The sequence below is a fragment of the Crinia signifera genome, chromosome 3 (genome assembly GCF_055691185.1).
Source record: "Crinia signifera chromosome 3, ASM5569118v1, whole genome shotgun sequence".
Lineage (NCBI taxonomy): Eukaryota > Metazoa > Chordata > Amphibia > Anura > Myobatrachidae > Crinia > Crinia signifera.
This window is the reverse complement of record NC_139219.1, coordinates 198599886-198626247: the sequence shown is the minus strand read 5'-3', so window position 1 is coordinate 198626247 and position 26362 is coordinate 198599886. Positions and strand designations below refer to the sequence as shown.

The following is a 26362-nucleotide window of genomic DNA, read 5'->3' as shown; positions in this document are numbered from 1 at the left end:
TTTTCACAAGGAATGAAGGAGACAAAGCACCCCAAAATCTGTGCCCCAATTTCTCCCGAGTACGGCAATGCCTCACGTGTGACCAAAAAATACCAGTTGGGTGCATGGCAGGACTCAGAAGGGAAGGAGTGATTTTTGGTGGCGGAATGAATGGTGGGTGCTATGTCGCATTAGCAAGACCCCCGAAGCACCAATACAGTGGAACCCCCCCACAAGTGACCCCATTTTGCAAACTACACCCTTCAGGGAATTCATCTAGGGGTATAGTGTACATTTCAAACCCCCAGGGGTTTCACCAATTGTGGTACAACTGGGCAGTGAAAATGAAAAAAATAAATTTTTCATTTTCACAGCTCAGTTGTATCAAAATTGGTGAAACCCCGGGGGGTTTGAAATGTACACTATACCCCTTGATGAATTCCCTGAAGGGTGTAGTTTGCAAAATGGGGTCACTTGTGGGGGGGTTCCACTGTATGGGTGTTTCGGGGGTCATTCAACCAGAATCTGTGCTGCAAAATCCAAAAATCACTCCTTCCCTTCTGAGTCCTGCCATGCACCCAACTGGTATTTTTTGGTCACACATGAGGCATTGCCGTACTCGGGAGAAATTGGGGCACAGATTTTGGGGTGCTTTGTCTCCTTCATTCCTTGTGAAAATGAAAAATTTTGAGCCAGATCTGCATTTTTGTGTAAAAAAATGTAATTTTTTACACAAAAATGCAGTTCTGGCTCAAAATTTTTTATTTTCACAAGGAATGAAGGAGACAAAGCACCCCAAAATCTGTGCCCCAATTTCTCCCGAGTACGGCAATGCCTCACGTGTGACCAAAAAATACCAGTTGGGTGCATGGCAGGACTCAGAAGGGAAGGAGTGATTTTTGGTGGCGGAATGAATGGCGGGTGCTATGTCGCATTAGCAAGACCCCCGAAGCACCAATACAGTGGAACCCCCCCACAAGTGACCCCATTTTAGTCACCAGCTTTGGGAGGGGGGCTGGCGCTGCGGCTGGCGGGGGGGTGGGAGGGGTGCTGGCGCTGCGGCAGCCGGGTGGGTGGGAGGGAGGGGGGCTGCCGGGTGGGGGGGGGGGCTGGCGATCGTTGGTGATCGGTGCGGTATACGCACACACACACACACACACACACACACATATATATATATATATGTGTGTATATATATATATATATATATATATATATATATATACATATATATACACACACATATATATATATATATATATATATGTGTGTGTATATATATATATATATATATACACACATTTGCACATTATATTTTATTTTATTTTTAACTTTTCCAGCAGCAGCATGATGCTGCTGCTGCTGCTGCTGCTGCTGCGGGGGGGAGGGGGGAGGAGGGGAGCGCAGCGTGCGCTCCGGACGCATCGGTGGAGCCGCTGGAGCTGCTGCTGCTGCCGGGTGAGTGCCCGGCGGGTGGGAGGGGGGTGCTGCCGCTCGGTGGTGATCGGTGCTGCACCGATCACCACCGTTTTCTGTGTTACCGAGCGGCTTAGCCGCCGGTAACACAGGAAACGCTGTGAATGGCTGTTCAGATTTGAACAGCCAATCACAGCGATCGCCGACCGGGGGGGGCACCCCTGCCCCCCCTGGGCGGCGAGGGGGGATGTCTGCTGTCAGGGACAGCAGACATCACCTAACTGTCACTGCGTCTCTAGACGCAGTGACAGTTAGAAGTCATGACGTACATTTATGCCATGTGTCGGGAAGTACCTCCCGGCCATGACGTAAATGTACGTCAAATGTCGGGAAGGGGTTAAGGAGCACATGTAGTTTGGAAAGAAAAGATAAAAGAAAAATAATCACACATATTCTAAGAAAGTTTTTATTGTCTTTTATTGATTGTATTTTATTTGAAATTAACCGTCTCGACCGGACCCCAACATCACCAAAGAAACTGTGTCAGAAAAGAGGACTACAATTTACAAATCCTTATAAGTATACTCTGCGCCTCATTGTTTGAAAGTTCCATTTTTTTCTTGATTGGGCAGTATTTGGCTTCCAGAAAGTCAATATAGACTTAAGATATTATTGTGCCTTGCACAGATTCAAGGCATTCCCATCTTAGATAGTGGCCTAGGATTGCTGATTCTGTGGACACAATTCTTCCATTTAGAGTTGCCACATTCCTACATTGGTGTTAATTTCACTGCTGCTTTTAATTTTGACAATTATTAGATAATTATGAATGAAAACTCCCCTTGGGCATGGACTGAATAAAATCATTAAATATATATATATATATATATATATATATATATATATATATATATATATATATATATATCACTGTGTTCTGTGTTATATGTTGGTGCTATGAACTCAGTATTATTATTATATTATTAATGTGATTATTATTAATAATAAAAGCAATAATACTGTATATAGCTTTCAGTATTGTAGACCTAATCTGTAGTAATAATTATAGGAAGTATTGTAGATTGGATAAATGGATCAATTAAAATTATAAATTGCAGAAAACATGTAATATAACTATTATTTGTATTATAATTATTGATTGCACAGTATTTCTTTTTTCTTCAGCAGAATTTTAAGGATCTTCGATGTCAGAATGACTTGTGCAATCTCAGATTTTACATGAACAAGATCCCATTTAAGCCTGATGGTATGTCTTCATTTGTATTTTCTATATGACATTATAACATTCAGTGATACATGGCATGAACTGACTGACATCTATTGTAAAAAGATATCTGTATATACAATTACAATATGTATTTTTGAATTTTCATGATTAAAGTGTAGAAAAAAAAAAAACATTTTCTATTTATGCATTTTATTGTGTTGTCCGCATGTGCACTGTGTCACTGTGATGTGCACTTCATATGTAGAATAAATAAATTAAATGTTACTAAAATATGAGTCTATACATCTAAAATTTAGATTTTTTTAAAAATATATATTTCCATTTTATTCTGTTACTGTCCGGTAGGGATTCATAGAGATAATTAATCCCTTTGGCACACATTGGAACTATACATTTTGGTTCTCATTTAGAGGATATAATTTTTTAGGTATGTGCACATTTTGTACTATGTATACTCATCAAAATTTACATATATACTGACAGACGCTCAAACCGTTTAGTGATATCACTCAGGTGCTTGAAAGGGAAGGGTAATACTGAGTAAGAAAAAACATATTGTTTCCCTAAGCACACTGAATGATAATCAGTAACCAGATTTAAAAACCACATGATAGTAGAATTCAGAGATCCTGTTTACATATATTTGCAAATACATAGGTAAGCACCCAAGCCATCCATCAAGGCTTCTGGTTATTGAAATCATTCAGTGTGTTGGGGGGAAAAATGTGTTTTCTTTATGCACATCAAAATTGCCTGCATATGTTTTGTATATTATATACTCAAGTCACCTTATTAATGGTGCATACACACTGGACAATGTATGCACTGAAAGACAGTGACAAATTTTCCTTCCCCAGTGTCCTGGACGAAATATGTTTTGCATACACACTGAACGATGTGATGAACTACAAATGATCTATCTAGACTCTATTGCTTTTGCAGCATACGCACTGAACAATATTTTGACCCGTATTGTTTAGGGAGCCAAAATTAACGATATTGGTCAAAAAGTCATAGTGTGTACGCACCTTTAGTGTAAATGTGCCCACACATGGATACATTTTATGAACAATACAATCTCTTATACAATTTCTCTTGGAATGCAGGTTACTCCTGGCCAAACAATATCATGCACACATGCATAGAACGATTGAGTAAACGACCAGAGGGTTAGATGGGTCCTTTAACAACTGCAAATCATTTAACACATCACTGCCGCATTGTTCATCATGCCTACATAAGAAGCCATGTGTGCCAAATCATGCACGACAGGTCATTCATCTTTCCGCATGATGAATGGATTAGCAAGCTAGATGAATGCACATTGGATCATGATCATGCCCACACATGGAAAGTTTTTAAACTATCGGTCATTCCAATCAGTGGAAAAGGGCCTATTTCTTACTGTGTGTGAGCAACTTCTCTATAGACAGCATTGCTGATATGCCTTCACCTTCTTTGCTACTTCTCTCCTAATATTATGCTATTATTCTGCACATTAATATTTTTCTGGAAAATAGGTCCACTAACTGGGTCTGGGGGTGGATTAATGAAATAAAAATAAATAAATAAAGAGAGCGATTGTATTTAGAAATAAAGGAACTTATCGGGACTTTTTTATCTTATGGAAAGTACATTTTGCCCCAGAACCCAGTTCCTGATGATGTCACATTTAATTCGAGGTTCAGGAAAGCATACATCCCAACATGACCCTCTACAGGAGGGACACAATGCTCGGCTTCTGAACTTCCCTCTTCATGTATGATTGCCATCACCTGTGGTGAAGCACCTTTCTTATTAGTAAACCTGTTGAAAACAGGTGCTGTCAATCATACATGAAGCGGAAAGTCCCGGAGCAGAGCATTGTGTCCCTCCTGGAGAGGGTCATGTTGGGAGGTATGGGAAAGTGTTGAGTTGAGAGCAATGCTAAGCAATAACACATTGTGGTGATGTGCACAGCATCTGAAGAGCTCAGCTGTTAAGGGCGAGCCTTTCGGACCCAATTTCTTTGGGTCCGATATTTTCTTCTTAAAAAGCTTCTGAAGACGTTTCTGGCTTTTGGGTTAATTACATGAAGCCAACAGCACTTTGGCTGGAAACTTCTGGCCCTCCTGAGTCCTGAATTCCCAATTTCCTGGTCACCAGATTATTTTAGCTACTTGGGTGTACAGATTTCTAGTTTTGACAATATAATTGAAATAAAGATATTTAAAGCTAAATAAAGGCAACTCTGTTTATTCCATCTTACTATGAAAAATAAGTTGCTTGTCCAAATAACTGTATAAAATTGGCTAATTGTGAAAAAGTTTTAGAAAAAAAGGTATTCATCTATGAATTGGTTGCATTGGAGGCAGCTATATGTGGTCATAGAAACATAGAATTTGACGGCAGATAAGAACCATTTGGCCCATCTAGTCTGCCCCTTTTTTATCCTTAAGGTAATCTCAATCTCAACTTTTTGATCCTTATTTCTTTGTAAGGATATTCATATGCTTATCCCAAGCATGTTTCAATTGTTCTACTGTCTTAGCCTCTACCACCTCTGATGGGAGGCTATTCCACTTATCCACTACCCATTCTGGGAAGTAATTTTTTCTAATATTTCCCCTGAACCTACCTCCCTCCAGTTTCAGTGCATGTCCTCGTGTTCTATTACTTATTTTCCTTTGAAGAAAATTTCCCTCCTGTACTATGTTAAAAACCTTGATATATTTGAAGATTTCTATCATGTCCCCCCTTTCCCTTCTCTGCTCCAAACTATACATGTTAAGATCTTTTAGTCTTTCCAGGTAAGTTTTGTGATGTAGGCCATGCACCATTTTAGTTGCCCTTCTTTGTACACTCTCTAATGTATTTATATCCTTCTGAAGTATTCCAGATGAGACCGTACCAATGACCTATAAAGTGGCATTATTACTTATTTTTTTCTGCTCCCTGTGCAATCAAGCATCTGACTAGCCTTCCTCATTGCTTTGCTACATTGCTGGTCTGTCTAGTATCTATGAGAAAGTAGCCTATCCGTTCTCTAAAGATCAGTGTCCCTCATGAATAATAATTAGACAGTGCCTTAGGTACCCTAGTAACTATGAAATACATATTCTGCATACTGGCATGGTCACAAAATGGATAGCTCCACTTGGACATGAAAGTCTGATACATAAATATCTTTTACTTGGGTAGAAAAATTATTATTGTGTCACATTATTTAACAAAAATTAAAAAATATAATTTAAAGTGTTGTAACAATTACTGATAGAAGGAGATTGATTACTAGGTGCAATTTTGTTCCTGCTTGCTCAAGCACAGTGGAACTTGCATCTACAGTGTATAATGAGCATAAATCTGTGCTGTACTATTTTGGACTGTGTAAAATCATACTAATTCTCATCTTGAAGAGAAGTAGCAATAACAGACACTGGGACAGCTGTTGTTCTGACCATTAGTAAATGGTGGACATCTATTAGTAGCCAGCTATGGGCGATGCCATATTCTGTGAGCCCCTTGCTGCTCCTCATTGGGGATGTGGAGTGTGTATTGCATACCTGCTCAGTAACCAGCTCCCCATGTTCACTAATTTTGTAAATTGTATATATGGAATTATATGAAATTATTAAACTTCTGCAATAAAGCTAATATATTGTTGTACATTATTTTACAGGAGTGTATATTGAAGAAATATTAAATACATGGAAATGTGACTATGATAAACTAGAACATAACCACACCTATATACAATGGTAAGTGTTGGTTATTTTTATTTTTTTTATTTACAGAGAAACATAAAATGTTATGGGGAAGAGCTCATTCCATATTTGGTACAATGAAGTGAAGACACTGGGTCAATTTATAACATAGGAAATTGAATAACATATGCATATTAATACTGCTGCCCCTATTTATGCACTGCACATAAATAAGGGTATTCCCTCAAAGGGCAGTATTCAATAACAAATTACGCTATGTGCAGCGAATCCTGTTTAGGATTCGCTGCACATTCACAGGGTTCTAGAGGGCTGCAGCATTCGCTGCCAGCCCTCCCTGTCACCCTATTCAACGCCGCAGGGACTCGCTGTCCCTGACTGCCACAGGAAGCTGGGGGACGGCGGCAGGCAGAGAGATGTAAGCCTCCCTGCCTGCCCCAGAATTTGTGGGGGAGAAGGAGGGCTCCCGGGACACAGGCAGCAGAAGCTGTCACCTCCCGGGAGAGCTGGCAGGGGACACGGGTAGGGAGCCGCTTCACTGGTCCCGCGCATGCATATGTAATGAGCGGGACCAGTGTGAAGTGAAATCTTTAATGAGCGCTTCCCGGCCACCTGCTGGCGAATTTGTAAAAAAAAAAAAAAATGTAAAAAAATAAATAAAATAAATATATATTCATGTACTGCCAGCACATGAATAACAATAGAATGTCCCTTCACAGAAAAAAAAATTCAGATTTTTTTTTTGACACAAAAATAACTTTATTTTAAAAGATCAGTTCACCTTAAAAAGATGTCGAATGCAAAACGTTGAATCATGGCGAAAATGATGCTGAAAGCAGTTCTCCATCCTAGCATTGAATACACTCTCGGTGAATCCCAGTGAAAACCCCATTGAAAAACACCAGCGAATTGCAGCGAGCATGAAATGGAGAACTGGTGGGCATTCACTGTTCACTTTCGGCGAACAGTGAACATTGAATAGGGGGAATCACATTTTCAGTGAAAAAGATTCACAGCAAGGAGTGAAAACAGCCCGATTCGCCGAAAAAAAAACACTGAATCGGGAGCATTGAATACTGCCCAAAGTGTAATTACCTGGTCAAACTGTTCAGGTGGTTTGCATTACATCTTTGTTCCTGAGAAACAAACTGGGTTGATAAGGTAAAGTAAAAATGTTTCCTATGCTTTTAGTTACTGTATTACACATTGACTTGTGTGACTTGTTACTTGTGCTGCCTTTATATCGTTTCATATTTATGAATGAGTAATATACATTAGTTTATGTGTGTTGATCTGTGGGTAGTGGCTGAATGGTGGGTAAATCCACCCCCAATCTGAGCCTTTTTTAGCTTGCTAAGGAAAATAAAATATGTACTACAGTAGGTCCACAAAATGGTGTCACAATAAAGTGTATAGGCCACACTACTCTATTTTGCATCCTGTAGCACACCCTTCCCACAGTATTTGCATTTGCAAGAATTTAGATATATGAATTAAATGTGCAACATATTTCATTTTTGCAGGCTTTTTCCGCTACGAGAACAAGGGTTAAATTTCTACGCCAAGGAGCTGACCTCATATGAAATTGAGGTACAACACAATTGTGCAGAACAATTGTATACATTTGCTGCAGTTTAACTATGTTAAATGTTATACCTAGAATACCTGTGAAAAACATTCTCTTATAAAAAGTTTTCCAAAGAACAGTACTTGTTCTCAGAAAACAAACATTAAATGATTGGAAAAAGCTCAAATGTATCTTTCTGCAAATACTTTGATGGATAAAAAATGGATATAAAATATATTGTAGTCATATAGTTAAATACATGAAGCAGCAATAAAATATTAGACAAACATTCCTGTTACATCAATATTTTTATCTGTCTATGTATACATACCTCCCAACATTCCTTGGGCCAAATGTATCAAGCTTCAAAAAGCGCTAAAATGGAGAGTGATAAACAGTCAGCCAATCAGCTCCTATGTGTCATGTTACAGGTTGGGTTTGAAAAATGACAGGTAGGAGCTGATTGGCTGGTTGTTTATCACTCGCCATTTTATATATTCTGAAGCTTGATACATCTGTCCCCTTATCTGAGACCTGGAAATCCCTTGTGTGGGACTGAAAAGGGGATGTGGCCTCAGCAATAGAGAGTGTGGCTTTGTGGGAATGCCACAAATGTAACCCATGACTCCCATTTGCCACCACTGTGGGGGCATGCCCAGTTCTGTGTGAGCTGCTGGCATGCCCCCCAGTCCATCTCTCCCATGAATAACACATAGCCCCCCCCCCCCCCCCCCCCCAAATCCACCCCGCAAGACACTGCTGCTGTTGGGCAGTCCCATAGAAAACATGACTATCCTGCCAAATTATCGGGACAGTTGGGAGGTATGTATATCGTTAGATATTTATATAATTTTAGATTAATTTATGATTTTGCTATTTATTTGAATATGTAATTTTACCTAGTCAGCAGGCTGGGTACACAGAAAGTGCAATGGATGGTTGGGAAGTACTGTGTTAGGAAGGCCGAGGGTGATCTTAACTAAGATCCTTCTTCTGCGTTAATGTCTCCAAAGACATAAAGTTGCTAAGTAAACCTGGAAAGACGGCAGTCAATATTAAGAATAACTGAAAATGTAGTCAGTAACATTTTTTACCCCTTGCTGTATAATTAGTACCAGTTACCATACAACAGTTAGTGTAGAGTGGCCACTAACATTTAATGTATATCATAGTGTTTATAGGTACTCATCTATTTCAATAAATACATCTACCCTCATTCACAATTTGTAGAAATACTGTACGTGAAAATGCATAAAGGTTTTGACAAGAACAATGTTCCTCTTCTTTTGTTCCCAAGGAATTTAAAAAGACAAAAGAAGCAATTAAAAGATTCATCTCGGCATATAAAATGATGCTGGATTTTTTTGGGTTAAAACTGACAGACAAAAGTGGAAACATCTCACGGGCTGCAAACTGGCAAGAGAGATTTCAGCACTTGAATGAGTAAGTATATTTATCAATCACTGCTGTCACTGTGCATTATATTATAGCTTATGTTTTCCAACAGTTATCAGAGTACTCCGCATAAATAAACTTTTATTACTATCCCCAGTTGATAATAACCAAGATGTTGGTGCAATATTTATAAAGTATAATAACAATAATAATATTAATCTGATTGATAGACGAGTATCCAATTTAGCTGTGGTAATTTCTAGCAGCTAATGAATTTGACTGGGGCTATCCAGCTAGCCCCACAATGCCTCACTTTTCTATAGTTTGGGTGCCTTAGGTATAAGACACGATCAGCAGTCTTCAGATCCGCGATAACACATGAAATCAGGAAGTTACGTGTTATCTCTCGATAACTAGACACTTTCCTCCTGATATAATGGGCTCTTATTGGATTGCCCAATAATGACCATCAGTCAACCTGTTTTTTCTAGGATAAAAGTTAACGGGGACGGGGTTATTGGATACTGCCCTTAGCAAAGGTGTAGTACTTAAAGCCACACTGACCTACTGTAGCTTTAAGTGCTTCATTTAAGAAATAAATTCATGACACAATTGAAACAGATTTTGTTCTATGTAGAGATAATTCGTTTATTTAGGGAGTTATGAAAATATCAGAACCTCACACTGTTCTATAACTGCAGTGATCCTCTCAATAAGTTCTAACATATAAAAACAAAAGTATATGCAGAAATGTCGGTGTACAACTCAAATATTAAAATAAAATAACATTTTGCATTGAACGGGCCAACGAAACTTTAGGTCAGCTATACATTTGCATTACAGCCTGTTTAGTGATGCTATCCTTTAGTACATACCTGTTTGTATTGTAAGTTTGTAAATAATTCAGTTTTTATTTTGTTGAGATAGTGGAAGTATACAACACATGGCCATGTTACAGTCATGTACATATTACAGCTATTGTTTTTCTCATGTCACTTAAATATCACAGTTCGGCTGGCTACACACTGGCTGATTTATCGCCCACTCGATCGACTGAGCCAGTGTGTAATATTTTGATCTGGTGGCATTGTGGCATAATGAGAACTGGGGTTGTGTATTAATTCTTAAAGAAAACAGATAATGCTCATAGAGGGCCCGATGTATCAAGCTTCACAAAGTGATAAAGTGGAGAGTGATAAACAGCCAGCCAATCAGCTCCTTCCTGTTAATTTTCAAACCCAGCCTGTAACATGGCAGGTAGGAGCTGATTGGCTGGCTGTTTATCACTCTCCATGTATCCCTTTGTGATGCTTGATACATCTGGCCCTAAATATTTTAGTATCTTGTTCAATGTGTTAGGCTAAAAAAAAGGCTAAAAAGTGTGTACACTTACATTACCTGGATCAGCCATTCAATCATCGTGACGGTGGGTCCACAAAAAGGTTGGTCAGGTGTGTACCCAGCTTTACTGTAACTTAGAGTGCCTCATGAGATTGGATCATCTGTTTCAATACTACTAAGAAGTAGAAGTAGATGTTGATTGGTTGCCCATAGCAACATATTATCTTCAATAGAACTCCCATCTTAGTAAATAACCCCTGTTGTGTTTGCAAGTTATACATATGGCATAGATAACTGGATTGTGTCTGTAGCCGCCGCATTCTATGAGTATCCTGCAGCCATTTAATCGCTTCTAATCTCAAGTCTGCAGTATTAATGAGATCAAAAGCCTCTAAAAAGGATGTGAACTAGAGGAAGTAGAAAGATTCTAAACTGTAATATTTAAACACTGACATTTAAAACTGTGATAGGAAAAAAAACATAAAAATTTTAAGTTATTTGTACTAGAAACTTTAGATGTTATACTTATTGGTTATGAAAATAGCAAATATATGTCGATCCTAAATGAGCCCTGTATTATAGTTCTTACTGTGCCTGCAAGGTTTTCCCAAGAGTAGCTCTGACAAGAGGCCAAGAACAGAAGTAATGTAGATCTCATTGATTAAATCTATTCCTGCTGGTCATACACTGTTCTAGGCAGACTTTAGCTTGTTTTCTTGAAAACATGAGGTGCTAGAAGCAAAATTTACAAATACTTCTCTCATTGTAAAAAAATAATTCTCTCATCAGGGGGGCTTATGCTTTGGCCGGGGGGACTTTTATAAAAAGTCTCCCCCCGGCTGTGGCATTACCCTGCTGGCTGGTTTGGCCTGGGGCTGGTTCTTAAAATATGGGGGACCCCTAGTCATTTTGTCCCCCGTATTTTGGGAACCAGCCCCGGACCTGGAGCCTGGGGCTGGTTGTTAAAAATCAGGGAACCCCTATTTGTCGGGTTCCCTGATTTTTAAGTACCGGCCCCGGCTCTTTCAGCCTGGTGCTGGTTACGGCTGTGGGGGGGACCCCACGCCGTTTTTTTATTTATTTCTGTATTTTTTTTACACATTGCAGCCTGCACGGATCTGACTGATCCGTGCAGGCTAAAGCCAAATACGACAGGAAAATAAGGTGTATTTTCCTGCCGTATATTCGTGGTAGTTTCACACCAAGGTGTACAAATTGCCGTATTTTCAGGATAGTAAATCCCGAAAATACGAATGTGTAAAAAATAGGTGTATTTCTGCATACGAATACACTTATTTTTTACGAATTCATCTTAGTAAATTTCCCCCTATGTATTTTTGACTAGCTTCACCATAGTTTTGCTTAGAGGATCAGGGCCTACAAACCTCCTGAAGAGGGCATTGGCATTGAGGTGCTGTTTCCCTGGGTGATGCTTCACATCAAATTTAAATGGCTGCAAGGCCAAAAACCAATGGGTAACACGAGCATTTTTCTCTTTATTTGTATGCATCCACTGTAAGAGTGCATAGCCTGTGACAAAGCAAAAACTTGCGTCCCAAAAAATAATACCTTAATGACTGCCCACTTAATGGTCAAGCTCTACAGTTGACTACTTGCGCTCTCTGGGCAATCATTTACGGCTAAGATAGGGTATGGGCCACTCCATCTACCTTTTAATCCTGTCCCAGAGGCATCAATCTGTAACACAAATTGTTTCTTAAAATCAGTAGCCTACAGGACAGGCTCGGTACACAAAGCTTGTCTTAAAACCTGCCAAGCAGTTTCCACTGGTCTAGACCACGTTATTTTGTCTGGGGCCTGTTTTTTTAAGCTGCTCTATCGGCAAAATCTTGAATAAACCTGTGATAATATCCCACCAGACCAAGAAATCTCCTATGTTGTGACTTACAAATAGGCTTAACCTGTCTCCACAATGTACCCCAAATACTTGGCCTCAACAATACCAATGGTACATTTCTCAGGGTTGGCATTACACTTGTTTGCCCATAGAGACTGTAAAACGGCTGAAAATAACAATGTCATCTAAATATGCAGCTGCATATTCCCTGTGGGGCCACAGCAACTTACTCATTGCTCTATGGAAGGATGCTGAGGCACCCTGTAAACCAAATGGTAGCACTTTTTTCCTGGAAAAAGCCCTCTGGGGTATAGAAGGCTGTTTTTGCCTTAGCAGCTTCTGCCAACAACCTTTTGTCAAAAAAAGTGTAGTGAGATACTGACTATTGGACACATTTTCAACCAACTCATCAACCCGGGGCATAGGGTAAGAATCAAACCTGGACACATGATTCAGTTTACGGAAGTCATTGCAGAATCTTAAAGCACCTGAAGGCTAGGGACCAAGACAATTGGACTATTCCACTCACTGGTGGATTCCGCTATAACCCCTAGGCATAAAATCTCTTCCTCCTCCTGCTTATCGCTGACGGCTTTGCATTGGGTATGCAATATGGCCTTTGTTTAATGACCACCCCGGGTGTAGTCACAACATCATGTTGGATGATCTGTGTCTTTCAAGGAATGGCAGAAAACACATTTGGTAACACTTCACCAAGTTCACCACTTCCCGTTTCTGTCCAGGAGTAAGAGTGACTTCAATTGGTACCTGGGTCCAGGGTTTTAACATGTTTACATAGTAGATTTGTACCTCCCTCCTTCTACCCTCCTGTCGGATCCTATAATTGACTGGTGCCATAGCCTCTATGATCTCATAAGGGCCCCACTGTTGTGGATGCATCTTGCTTTCTGTGGTGGGTACCAGCACTAACACTTTGTCTCCCAGGTTAAAGGACCAGTTGACTGAGGTAATGTCATACCTTTGTTTCTGACTTTGTTGGCCCCTTTCCATTTGTGCATTCTGGAGTGGCACAATCTGCCTTAGATGGCTGTATAACTGGGCCACAAACTGAACAACATTAGGGTCCTGACATGGTTGTTCTTCCCACCCTTCTTTTAATAGGTCCAGAATCCCTCTGAGCGGTCTCCTATAGAGGAGCTCAAAGGGACTAAACCCTGTAGAGGATTGGGGCACCTCTCTGACCGCAAACAGCAAGTAAGGTAAGGGCTGATCCCAATCTAATTTTTGGTACTTATATGTTAGTTGGGCGCCCACTAAGCTATTTGCTTAGTTTTCCGCGTCCTCTCGCGGGGCACGCTACACACAACAAGCTTCGGGCTCGGTGGCTTGCTGTGCTCGCCACACTATATAAGATCAACTCCATGCCGACATGGATAGTGGGAGTATGAGCGTACTAACTATAGTGGGCGCCCAACTAACATATAAGTACCATGTGACACTGCCCTCTGTATCATTTGCTTAAGGGTTTGATTAAATCTTTATACCAGTCCTTCTGTTTGTGTGTGCTACACTGAAGTAATAATCTCTCCCGGATGCCAAACTTTGGTAGTCTCTGGCTCCTGATTTGCATCAGTGGCTGAAGGTTTGTTGGTATCATGCCAGGTAACCAGCTCCTGCCCTAATGGAAAGTCACGACAGAATCAGCGGATAAGGTGGTCTGGAGGTTACTGCCACCTTTTAATGACCGACCTTGAATGGTCAGGGTTAAGTAGACATGTGGGCACTCCTCCACATCGCCATGGATGCACAGCACCCTGACAGGAGGCTGGACCTTGTCAGCTCCTGGAGGAACCATGTTGGCAGCTACAATGGTGAGCTCACTGCTGGTATCCACCAGGGCTCAGATCTCCCAGCTTTCAACCTGTACCAGCATCCGGTACAGGGAGGACTCTGCTTGGAATACTTCTACTGCCACCGTCCTGACCAACGGCTGAGCCATTTTTCATTCACTGCAATCCATCTGCTCGTCCAGTTTCGAGCAGTCACGCCACACATAACCAGGCTCGCCGCACTCAAAGCACACCAATTGAGGCGGAGCCTTTGGTTTAACCACTGGGTCCCGAGTTCTGGGCTTAGGTATTGGCACATATCCTGACCTGCTTTATTCAGCTTTATCAGCTTCAGGTGCCACTCAGTCACCACTGCCAACCACCCTCAAATGTCTGGGGGTGAGCCTGCAGGGTCCACTGGTGCACCAAGCGGTCTAACACCCACATAGCCTGGTCCAGTGCAACTATCTTCACAATCCTCACTGCAGAGTTTTTATCTGGCTGCATTCAGGCCCTTTTCAGCCGGGCAAGTTTGGCCAGCTGAATCCTGGGAGGCTCTGCACCCTCCAGCCGCCAGTCATGGAACTCCTGGGGATTGCTGGACCCTGTCACTCCAACTCTGTCCAGTATAGCCTTTTTCAGGCTAGGATAGGAGCGTACCTAAGCCACAGTCATATCCACATATGCTCGCTGTGCCTCCACTGTTAAACAGAGATCCAGCCTGTCAGACCATTCCTCTGCAGGCCATCCCAACTGCATGGCCGTGTGCTCTAATGTGCAAAGGAATGCCTCTATATCATCATCTGGGGTGAGCTTCAGTAGACTTTCCTGCTCTGGCTCACTTTTTTTTGTGTGTTAGCCTGTTAGCCCTGTATCTGGGTTTGCTGTTTCTGTATCTTGGTTTGTTGCCCCTCATGTAACATCTGAATCTGGGTTTGTTGCCCAGCTGCCAGTTCAACAAACTTTTTTTTAGCAATTCATCCATATTGCCCTGTGCTTCCCCTTTAAGGCAAACCTAGGATGTTTAATATAATTTGCCAAACTTCTCAAACAGACAAAGCCAACACACACATGCTTTTCTGACTTTTTAACACACCACATCAAATAGTCTGTCAATAATGCGGTGGACCTTATGGCTACAAGCACAATGCATAACCAGTGTCCTGCTGAGATGGATCCTTGCTCACATTCTCCAACACTTGTGACAAGGATCACAAACATGGGGACTCAGATGAAGACAGCATAGCAGGTTCTATCCATATGCAGTCGGCAGTACAGGCAGTAGCATACAGGCAGCAGCATACAGGCAGCAGCATACAGGCAGCAGCATACAGGCACACTCAACATAGCAAATGCTTGAAAGGCTCCAGTGGTCCCTATGATAAAACTCCCCCGGCCTATTACTTGGGTAGCTATTCCACCATCAAGAGCAAAGTGACCCTGCCCTGGAAACCCTTATATCAGGAAATCCCAGGTGCTGCTGTGTGTGCATTGGAAGGATGTGCAGTTCCTAATATGCCATGTGGAGTATTGTATGGGTTACTCCAAGGTAGATAACTCTTAGTTTAGATCTATTTAAAAAAGTAAGGAGCCATTATCATGTGGCTCCTTGCTAGTTAAGTAACATGTGTGTGCGGTGCAGTGCCCCTTGATTGGTGTGGTTGGATGGTTTTATGGTAGCACACTATTTCTAACATCCACTATTTCTATTTCTTTATTTTAATTACATTCATTATTTTGTATCACTTTTTTGTATAAAGCACTAGTTTCCCGTCACTTACACTGATTTTACATTTCAAATGTTTTTTTCACTGGTTTGCTGCTCTGGGCTTTCTGGCTTATGCTGATTGTTTTTGGGATGCCACACCCCACATCTAAATATAGCAGTAGGGACCTCCAATATATATAGAGAAGCCTTGACAACGGCTTGGGGCTTGAATCATACATTTGTGTAAATAATGTATTTTTCGCTCCATAAGATGCACTTTTTCTCCCAAAAAAAGTGGGGAAAGTGTGTGCGTCTTATGGAGCGAATACTGCAAAAAAGAGTGCACTTTGGGGACCTTAGGGCCTTATTTTGGTTCATTCTTTCTGACAAAATCCTTCTTAGATGGACAAAACCATGTGCACTGCAGGGGGGGCAGATGTAACATGTGCAGAGAGAATTAGATTTGGGTGAGTAATTTTGTTTCTGTGCAGGGAAAATACTGACTGCTTTATTTTTACACTGCAATATAGATCTCACTTTGAAGTAAAACCCCACCCAAATCTAATTCTCTCTGCACAAGTAACACCTGCCCCACCTGCAGTGCACATGGTTTTGCCCATCTAAGAAGGATTTTGTCAGAAAGAATGAACCAAAATAAGGCCCCAAATGATGCCGTTGGGAAGCCTGCAGCCAGATCAGAAAGCAGGGACTGCATGGAAGGACAGCGGGTCCAGGCAGGAAACTTACAATGCAATGGTGGCAGCGTGGATCCCGGCCAAGAAGGAGGAGATCGTACAGAGGAGGAGGGAAGGCTGCAAGCGAGGAGTGAGTGCTGTTGCTGGATGTGTTTTCGCCGCGATGATTGGAGAAGAGTTTGTAGTAGGCAGCGTTTCCTAGCAGACAGCGGGGACAGCAGTGTGCATGTGCATTACTCTCCATTCAATGGCTGGGCTTGTCTGAGGTACTATGAATGCTGGCTGCAGACGGCACATCATGGTTCAGAATATTTTTTTCCTGATTTCCTCCTGTAAATACTAGGTGCGTCTTATGGTCAGGTATATTTCACCGGGATGCGGTCATTTGGTCTACTGCATTATGGTAGAAAGTCATTAGGTCGAATCCATTAGGTCGACATGCTAAAAGGTCGACATGACTCTAGGTCGACATGGGAAAAGGTCGACATGATTCTAGTTCGAAAGGTCATTAGTTCGACAGGTCATTAGTTCGACAAGGTCATTAGTTCGACATTGTCTATGTCGACATTCACAAGGTCGACATGGAGTTTTTCACTGTTTTTTGAGCCAACATGTGCCGACAGGCGGTATTTCATGCCCTACCATCCACTAGGGCATGGTGGGAGAATAAAATAGTGTGCCGAGCGTAGCGAGGCACCGTGCCCGACGCATAGCGAGCGCAGCGAGCGATGCGAGGGGATGCAGTGCACTTTAAACTGTGTCCATGTCGACTGTGTTGACATTCAGGTAAAAAAACAGTGAAAAACCCCATGTCGACCTTGTGAATGTCGACATAGACAATGTCGAACTAATGACCTTGTCGAACTAATGACCTGTCGAACTAATGACCTTTCGACCTATAATCATGTCGACCTTTTCCCATGTCGACCTAGAATCATGTCGACCTTTTAGCATGTCGACTTAATGGATTCGACCTAATGACTTTCTACCATAATGCAATAGACCAAATGATCCCAACCCATTTCACCAATATCTTTGAATTCTATTATCATGTAGAGTTTAAGGGAAACCTTTTTTTTCACACCTATAATTATGCTGTCACACCCCTATCATGCCCCAGCTGTACCTAATACGGAACTTCAAACTCCAAACTGTTGAGAGCCGCTTGCGTATTGTGGCTTGCATAGACAGGTGACATACCTCCAGGGAGTTCTATTCCATGCAGCAGCACAAGTGGAATAGCCTCCCATCAGAGGTGGTAAAGGATAAGACAGTAAAACAATTTAAACATGTTTGGGATTGACATAAAGATATCCTTGCAAAGAAGTAAGGATCAAGCACTGTGGTTAAAAGGGGGCAGACAAGATGGGCTGAATGATTTTTGTCTGCCGTCAAATTGTATGTTTCAGCCGGCCACAGATGCTGCAGTTATATAGTTGTTCTACTGTTCAGTATAGTCCCAGAAGCTATGTGATTAGAGAAGAGTCACGTGATGCTGGATTGCACAGTTATGTGTATAATTTGTACAGTGCTAAAAGCATAACTACTCCCCAGCATATACATAACATGAATCCGTGTGATCAGCTGACAATATCCTACAACCCAGAAATCATTATAAAGGAATGGGATGGGAAAATGCATGTTTACATTCTAAGCACTAAAATACTGATAGTCAAAGTCATTTTAATAAACTCTACAATTAGGTATAAATTAGGTTTTTAGCACATTTGCCCAATATATGTGCCCCTCCACCACGTGAACCCACCTTCTATAATTATATGTTCTATAACACATCTACAGTATAGCTTCTGGGGCACCTTCATAAGACAGAAAATAATCTCTTACAAAAAATATGGGTTAGTGGTTACTTTTCAGCGATCACCGGATAATATCACCCTGCACTGCACTAAATGAGCCAGGGAGGGCACTAAGCATAACATAAGAAGTCTATAGATGATGGGTTTTAATGCCCAAATCCTACACATGCTGGCTTCAATAAACTCAGGGTTGCCCTCACTTTGGGCAAAAAGTGATAAACAACCAGCCAATCAGCTCCTACCCATCATTTTTCAAACAGTTAAGAGCTGATTGGCTGGCTGTTTATCACTCTCCATTTTCTAACTTTTTGAAGCTTAAAACATCTGGCCCTTTATGAGTTTTTTGCATTTCAAAATCGTATACCTTATTGGGCGACCAAATGGTTCCCTACACAATATATGCAGTTCATCCAATCTAACAAGAGTAATAAAAAAAGAAAATCATTCATGTTTTGAAGAGCTGATAAAAAAAGCAGCACACAGAATGTAGTATGCCGCATATCGTTTTGATGAACATAATCTGCCTGTTCGTCGCAATCACATAGCTCTGCGAATAAGATGCAATGTAATGCATAAGGTCACACGGAAAGATGCCAGAGCATAGCGTGATTAGAAGGTCTGTTAACATACATGGGGGCTTAGATGTATGTGGACACATCTGTAATTTGATGCCTGTCAGATCGTTGACTCATTACAATGTGGGGAAATTAATGAAATGAAAAACATGTTATGATATTTTGTTGGAAAAGATTACTCTATATATCATTGTTGTCGTTCTAGATCTCAGCACAACTACTTAAGAATCACCCGCATATTGAAAAGTCTTGGAGAGCTTGGCTATGAGAATTTTAAGCCTCCCTTGGTGAAGGTGTTCCTCCAGGAGTCTATTGTTGAAAACACAATCCCAAACATGAAACAAAGTGCACTGGAGTATTTTGTGTACACAATCAAAGAGAGAAAAGAAAGAAGAAGACTTTTGCGATTTGCTTATCATTATTACCAGCCCTCTGAGCACTTTATTTGGGGACCTCCCAAAGCACACAAGGCTGAGCAAAATAAAACTTTTAAAAAGACATCTATGGTCAGGTCTCAGAAAAAACATTCACAGAAACCTAAGGACAGCAATCTTGAGGATGAAGTGGAAAGTGAGATAAATAATTCAATTGGCGACAACACAGCAGCAACTGGAGAACTGGACAAAACGGTCAGCCAGGCAACAACTGAAGTTGTTCTAGGTGATGATGCAAGGAATGACCCTGAGGTCAAAACTGAACCCATTAGTGATAATCCAATCTTAGAGCCGTTAGGACATACTGTACAGCCAGATATAGAGGGAACCAATATTCTCCCCATTACAATTGGCTTACAAGAACAGGACACTGAACATACCAGCAAAGAGAACACTGTGGAGAACATTGTCATAGTTGATACCAGTGATGAAGGAAGTAAAGATTGCCTGTGTAGCCTATCACCTGTTACGACTGCTACTACTGATGTCACTGCATCTTCAGGTGTGGAAACTGAACTTCAACAGAAAGATAATGCCAAATAAATAAACAATAACTATAAACATATGAGAGGCAAGGAAAGCCTTACTGCATACGTGCATTTAACAAAGTATCAATTTCTGACACTGGAAAATGTACAGTTGGCACTGTAATTTAACACATTATTAAACAGGATGTCTGATGTATTCATCATATATGTTCAGAAATTGGATTATATATGTTAAGATTGCCTTTTTTTTCTTACTATTAGTAGACGGCCTGTGACTTCGGCTGTGGTGCTGTGCAAATTATGTAATTGTCAAGGTGCAGATACAAAAGATCCATTGTGAGTGGTAAAGTGAAAGGGGGCAGGAGGACACCCACACACACACTACTGGTAGCCACTGTGTTGGGTAAACTAATTTATGAAAGTGCTGCTTATCAAAGTACTATAATCATGGACTTGTGTCTCACTTGCTGACGTGCAATTACAGACTTTGCCTTCAAGAGTATTGATAAAGCCTACAAAATAGCTGCAATGTGCAGGCCTCCTGTGTATATTTCTTATTTTCTTTTACCACAATTTTAAAATGCATCACAGATTGTAGTGTGTGCTAACATGTCACATGTCTAAGGTTCTAGCCAAAAAGTTTGAATTACAGTATGTGATCAAGATAGCAGACGTTCTGCCTTTCCTCATATATTTTAAATACTGTTAGTGGGTCATAATCCACAAAAATCAGGTAAATGTTTGACAAATTAGATATCCTTGTATAATCATTATGCAAAGTATCATTCAGCCATATGTAGTGGGTCTGGGGCAGAGAGGAGATTGTGGAGGTTAGGGACTAGAGGAGGGATTATTTTGGTCAGTAAAGTGGATTACTAATAACTGAGATTATTTGGGTCTCAAATTGCATTGCAAGGGGGGTGGGGCAAACATCTGCAAATAAATGTGGGGTATAGCATGGTGGTGTTCCACTGATACCGTAGCTGTATGCTACACATGCATGATTTATTTTTTATATATATATATATATATATATAAATCAATGTGACGCTTAGGTTTGACTACACTTTGTCTGTTGGGGCTATTATCCTGAGGACGGGGATGCTTTCCCCCAAAAGCGCTTGATGATGTATTGCCCAATACACTTGATGTTGCAATGAAATTGGAGTTCGTGTACCTCTGTTATTGGAGATAAATATATATGTATATATATATATATATATATATATATATATATATAAATCAATGTGATGCCTAGCAAACCATCTATATACAGCTTGTTGCTATTCAGTCACATTCAGTATATATCAAGCAAGTCTGTGTGTTTTAATATATTCAGGGTTGATGTAGGTAACAATGGAATAAGGGGAAAACCAGAAACTATACATTCCTGTAATTGTTTCCCAGTTTATATAAATGGGTAACAGTGTCTTCCTGCCCATGTAAAAGGGCAACAAAGATTGAAAGTGCTAGGATATATTGAATGGATGTGCATAAATAAACTGTGTGTATTATTTTATAGGAGTCCTCCCATTGTGGTATAGATGGAATTTGTAGAAGCATTTTCTCTAACGTTTATCTATTCCCCTTTATTTAAGATTTTTTCCAAGGAGCTCCTCCCATTTAACCATGTGAGTATCAAGAGACTATACCGTGTATGGTAGAGACCAGGCCCTTAGCAGATGAATTACCAAGACAGATTTACTGAGGCAGTAAAAACTTTGACGTCCAATGTTGTACAGGCTAAATATAAATATCTGGAATGTGGTTAGCTAATTTGTTGTCAAATTATAAATAACCCTTAAAGTCTTTAATTACATGATTGTACTGTATGTATGTTTTGCTTTAGGGCCAGGACCATATGTCTTATGTAATCATGAAATAGAATTTATAGATAGTATTTAATTGACCTGGCCATTGAGAGGGAAGTTTAAGGTAGGTAGTGATAGAGACAAATATTACATAACTCACACTGAGCTTTAGTTTAGTTCTGTAGACCTTATTAGGAATATATATATATATATATATATATATATATATATATATATATATATAATTTCACCTCTATTAATCTGTGCACTACATACAGGGGTATATTTACTAAGCCACGGAGAGCGATAAAGTATACTTAAGCAGCTCCTGTCATTTAGCCCCTTACTGCATGATATTTTCTATTTTATAAAAAAAAAATTGTAGACAGCAAACTTTGCAGCATATTTAACATTTTTTATTTGCAATAAAATATGATTTATTGACAAAAATATGGTGTGTGCCATATGTGACACACCATGCATCAACAGTACCTCCGTCTTGGAATGCATATTATACTGCATAGTGGGTTATTATTAATATTAATTATTAAGTATTATTGGGACATAAGTTACAGTTTATTTAAACACAATGAAACATTACATTTCCGGCAAAAAAATAAAAGACTTGGCTGTACATTCAGGGTATTTACAGAGGGAACGATTGTCACCCCAGACTGGCATGTGTTCGATTCCATTAAGCCTAACTTCTGCCTAACTTTTTGTAGATCTGCTGTTGTTTTTTTTTTTAATATTGATTTTTTTTCTGCAAACCTTTTTTTCTACCCAACCCTTTCCCAGATTTTCATAATGGCATCTGCAATATCATTATTCCGTCTTCAAAGCAGCCAACTATTGGCACATGCAAGATCTAGCTGTATATTATAATAAAACAAAAACAGTTTACTTTAATACTTAGCTGAAATTAGTGAATATACTGTAAACAGAACAAAATACATCAAGGGGTTAAATAGCAGGAAAAATAAATGTTAGTAAATCTAACTACTAAACGCATGGTGGGTCATATGTTGCACATACCCACTTTTGTTGATAAATAATCATCATTCATCAGTACAGTAAGTCAACTTTTTTTTATGTACATCTATTATAACAAATACGGTACACAGTGAAAACATTCTAGGACATTTTATTTACTTATGTAAGACCATATAAAAAAATAATTGCTTAGAGATATAATTTGCTTTAACACATTTGGCATTTGACAATTATAATTATCATAACGTTCATATTTTTATGAATATTTTTCTATGAATACACAGATCTCATCACAAGTCTGTTTAGTATGTTTTAAAAAGAAATTAATTAATGAATTAATTTATTGAATAGTTCATGCTACAAGAATAATTGTATCACTCTCCACAGCTTAGTACATCTGCCCCACATACAATACATACATACATACATACATACATACATACATACATACATACATATGTAAACCTAACACATATGGGCCCTTATTCAGATCTGATCGCAGTACAAATTTGTTCTCAAAATGGGCAAAACCATGTGCACTGCAGGTGGGTCAGATGTAATGTGCAGAGAGAGTTACATTTGGGTGGGGTGTGTTGAAACTGAAATCTAAATTGCATTGTAAATTGCACGTTGCTGGGCTTTTTGGCTCAGCAACGTGTTTCAGCACACTGCAATGCAGTGTGCTGAGCAATCATGCTGAGTGGGGCTTTGCCTGTTTCTATGCAAGCACTGGCTTTTCCTACAGGCAATGGCTTTCTCTGGCAAGCGCTATTTTTAATGCAAGCACTGACTTTCCCTGAGGGAGATCGTGCCGCGAGGAACTGCGCATCGCCATTACCGCAAGGCATGCACATGGAGCGATCAGTGCTCCATTTCTAAGTGATCTAGTCAGAATGCTTAGAAAAGTGACTGAAATCACACCGTGTATGCCCCTTAAGTCTGCCACTGGAAGATTGTTTGCAGTTTGCATTCATACATCAGGGATAGGCTAATGTTCCAATAAAAATAAAGCAAAAAAATCTGATAATGTTAGATTACTTTCAGCAATATTACGTTTTATGGTTTAATGGCCTACATGAGTCGCTAATTTTTTGACTAGCTCTTGTTTTGCTTCAAATGGAATGCTTAGCCACCTGTCTCATGCTATGATTGAACAAAGTCATTATCATTGGGTCAGTCTGCGTAATAACTCATGTGAGTAGACATTACATTCAATATCTTATTGATGTATGATGGATAAGTATTCTCCAGCTACTTGTGTTTTCTGTCTTTAACCGGTTAGCCTACTCAGTATATCTCCCAAATGTAGCTCTGTTCATTTATAGTACTTTGTCAATTAACCATTTTATAATGTTTGTAAATTAATATTGAATCTGTTACATATTTTGAAGAAAAAAAAGCACAAATGATCCACAATACAGAACCTGGCTGCTGTAATACCATCCTGGTTTGTAAACTAAATAAGGTATGCAGACAGAGAAAGCAGATGATTGAGGAGGTTATATTAGTTGCATATCAGTAGAAGTATCCAGTCAGAATAGAAATTGAGAATAAAGGTACTTCTAGTCACAGGAAGTTACATGTTAATACAATATTTATAGTAGCATTGCTGCTTAGGACAAGTCATCAGGTTCTTATTCATGTCTGAGATGATTTCACTTACTGTTGCTTTTCCATCCAATATTACAGTAACAGAATAAATGCATTTGTTTTACTAGAAACAGGACTTACATTATCAGTAAGCAAATAATAAAACAAAGCTTTCATAATAAAATGTTTTAAATGTATCCGTTCTGTAAACCTTTTTTATTTATTTTATTTTGTTTTGTTATTTCAACATGATTTAAGTCCTGAAGTTTGACATCCCCAAAATAGGTAAATCAAACCCACCTATAGCATTTAAGGCCAATACACACTGGGCGACTTTGAGCTGAAAGACGCTCAAAACAGCAAGTTAGAGCGACTTTCAGCCCAAAGCCGCCCAGTGTGTATGGCCCGCTGCCAATATGGTATCCGGACTGATCATAGACTGGCTCATGATAGACAGTCATATGGTCGACCACTAATGGTAGACAGTCAACAGGTCTACAGGGTCAAAAGGTCGACAGGGTTTTAAATGTTGACACACAATAGGTCGACAGGGTCTAAAAGTTGACATGGTCAAAAGGTCAACATGAAAAAGGTAGACATGCATTTTTTTACAACATTTTCAGCCGACATGTGCTGACAGGCGGTATTTCATGCCCTACCATCCACTAGGGTGTGGAGGGAGAGTAAAATATGCAAGGCACCGAGGCCGAAGCATGGCGAGTGCAGCAAGCCATGCGAGGGAACGCGGTACACTTGGACATAGACACCCTAAAAACATTAAAAACTCATGTCGACCTTTTGTCTGTCGACCTTTTGACCATATCGACCTTTTTAATCCTGAATTTTTAACCATGTCGACCTTTTACCTGTTGACCTTTAGACCCTGTCGACCATATGACTGAGTCAGTCTATGTTTTATACCATAACATGTCCATACACGCCGGGCATAATCCCTCAGTGTGTATGGGCCTTAATCAGGAAATGTTTTCTAGGAATGGTACATTTAAATACATTTGCTAGGGGTCTGTAATATCTTCTGTGGTCCCAGTGCCAAACAGTTGATCCCAGCTCCTGAAGGGGATTCATGTTTTACATATAATGTGAAGTGTTTAGTCTCCCTCTTTTACTGCACAAAAATAATGATATTGTAGTCCGTCCATTGTTTCCACTGAAAGATAGATATTTATTTTCCAGTAAATGGTTGATTTATACCCATTGCATTACTTGTCCATTACAAGTGACAGAATGTTGTGCATGTCTGAATCAATAACCTTTATGTGGTAGATATTGGAACCACACTCTGGAATTGTACACATTTTATATCTTTTATAAGGGTATGGCAGAAATATACTATCATGTAAAAAGCAATAGTTTATGTTGCCTATTATGTATTTTTAATATTGTGTAAAGGGTGTACGTAATATGAAATTTTCTTTTGAGTAAAAGGATTTTTTTTAGAAGATGTAATTAAGATAATACTACAAATGAAAATATAAAGATTAAACATATCACCAGTGTTGAAAAAAATATTTTAAATATCAGATATCATGCAGGGTATTGATTCATTATCTAAAACTGTAAAATATTTCAGATGTCTGTATCTCTGTCCTTGTATACCAATAAAATATTTTTCCAGTCATGGAGATTTTTTTTAGTATATTTCTAATTAGAAACGGCTAGACTAATATCCACATCTACACAATTGGTTCCGTCATTGCTGGAAAGCCTAATATACTTACATAGTCCCCGAGCTATTCACAAGCATTGGGGAGTGGTGAGGGGCAGGCGCTGGGCGTCCCCATGCAAACATAGGTGGGTCAATGCCTGCCGGGTCGCGGGTGGCTGACATAAGCGCCCACCCCCTTCTCAAACTTTGAAAAAGAGTAATTTGACAAAATGATTGCACCCACCAGGACCCAGCCCAGTGTAACCCTTTGGAGCCTTGCAGGGTGTGA

The 26362-nt window shown here is 39.9% G+C and overlaps 1 protein-coding gene across 2 annotated transcripts in view; it reads left to right on the top strand.

Annotated features, from left to right (window-relative positions):
* OGFRL1 (opioid growth factor receptor like 1) overlaps nt 1-24976 on the top strand; it is a 96993-nt gene extending 72017 nt beyond the window's left edge. The window contains exons 3-7 of one of the 2 annotated variants that reach the window (XM_083177249.1): nt 2584-2662; nt 6303-6381; nt 7869-7935; nt 9210-9355; nt 19297-24976. In XM_083177249.1, coding sequence (XP_083033375.1) covers nt 2584-2662; nt 6303-6381; nt 7869-7935; nt 9210-9355; nt 19297-20068 — 1143 coding nt within the window. In that variant the 3' untranslated portion in view covers nt 20069-24976. Of the gene's footprint in view, nt 1-2580; nt 2663-6302; nt 6382-7868; nt 7936-9209; nt 9356-19296 lie in introns of both variants that reach the window. The other variant, XM_083177248.1, reaches the window with a different exon arrangement.
* The last annotated feature ends 1386 nt before the right edge of the window (nt 24977-26362 follow it).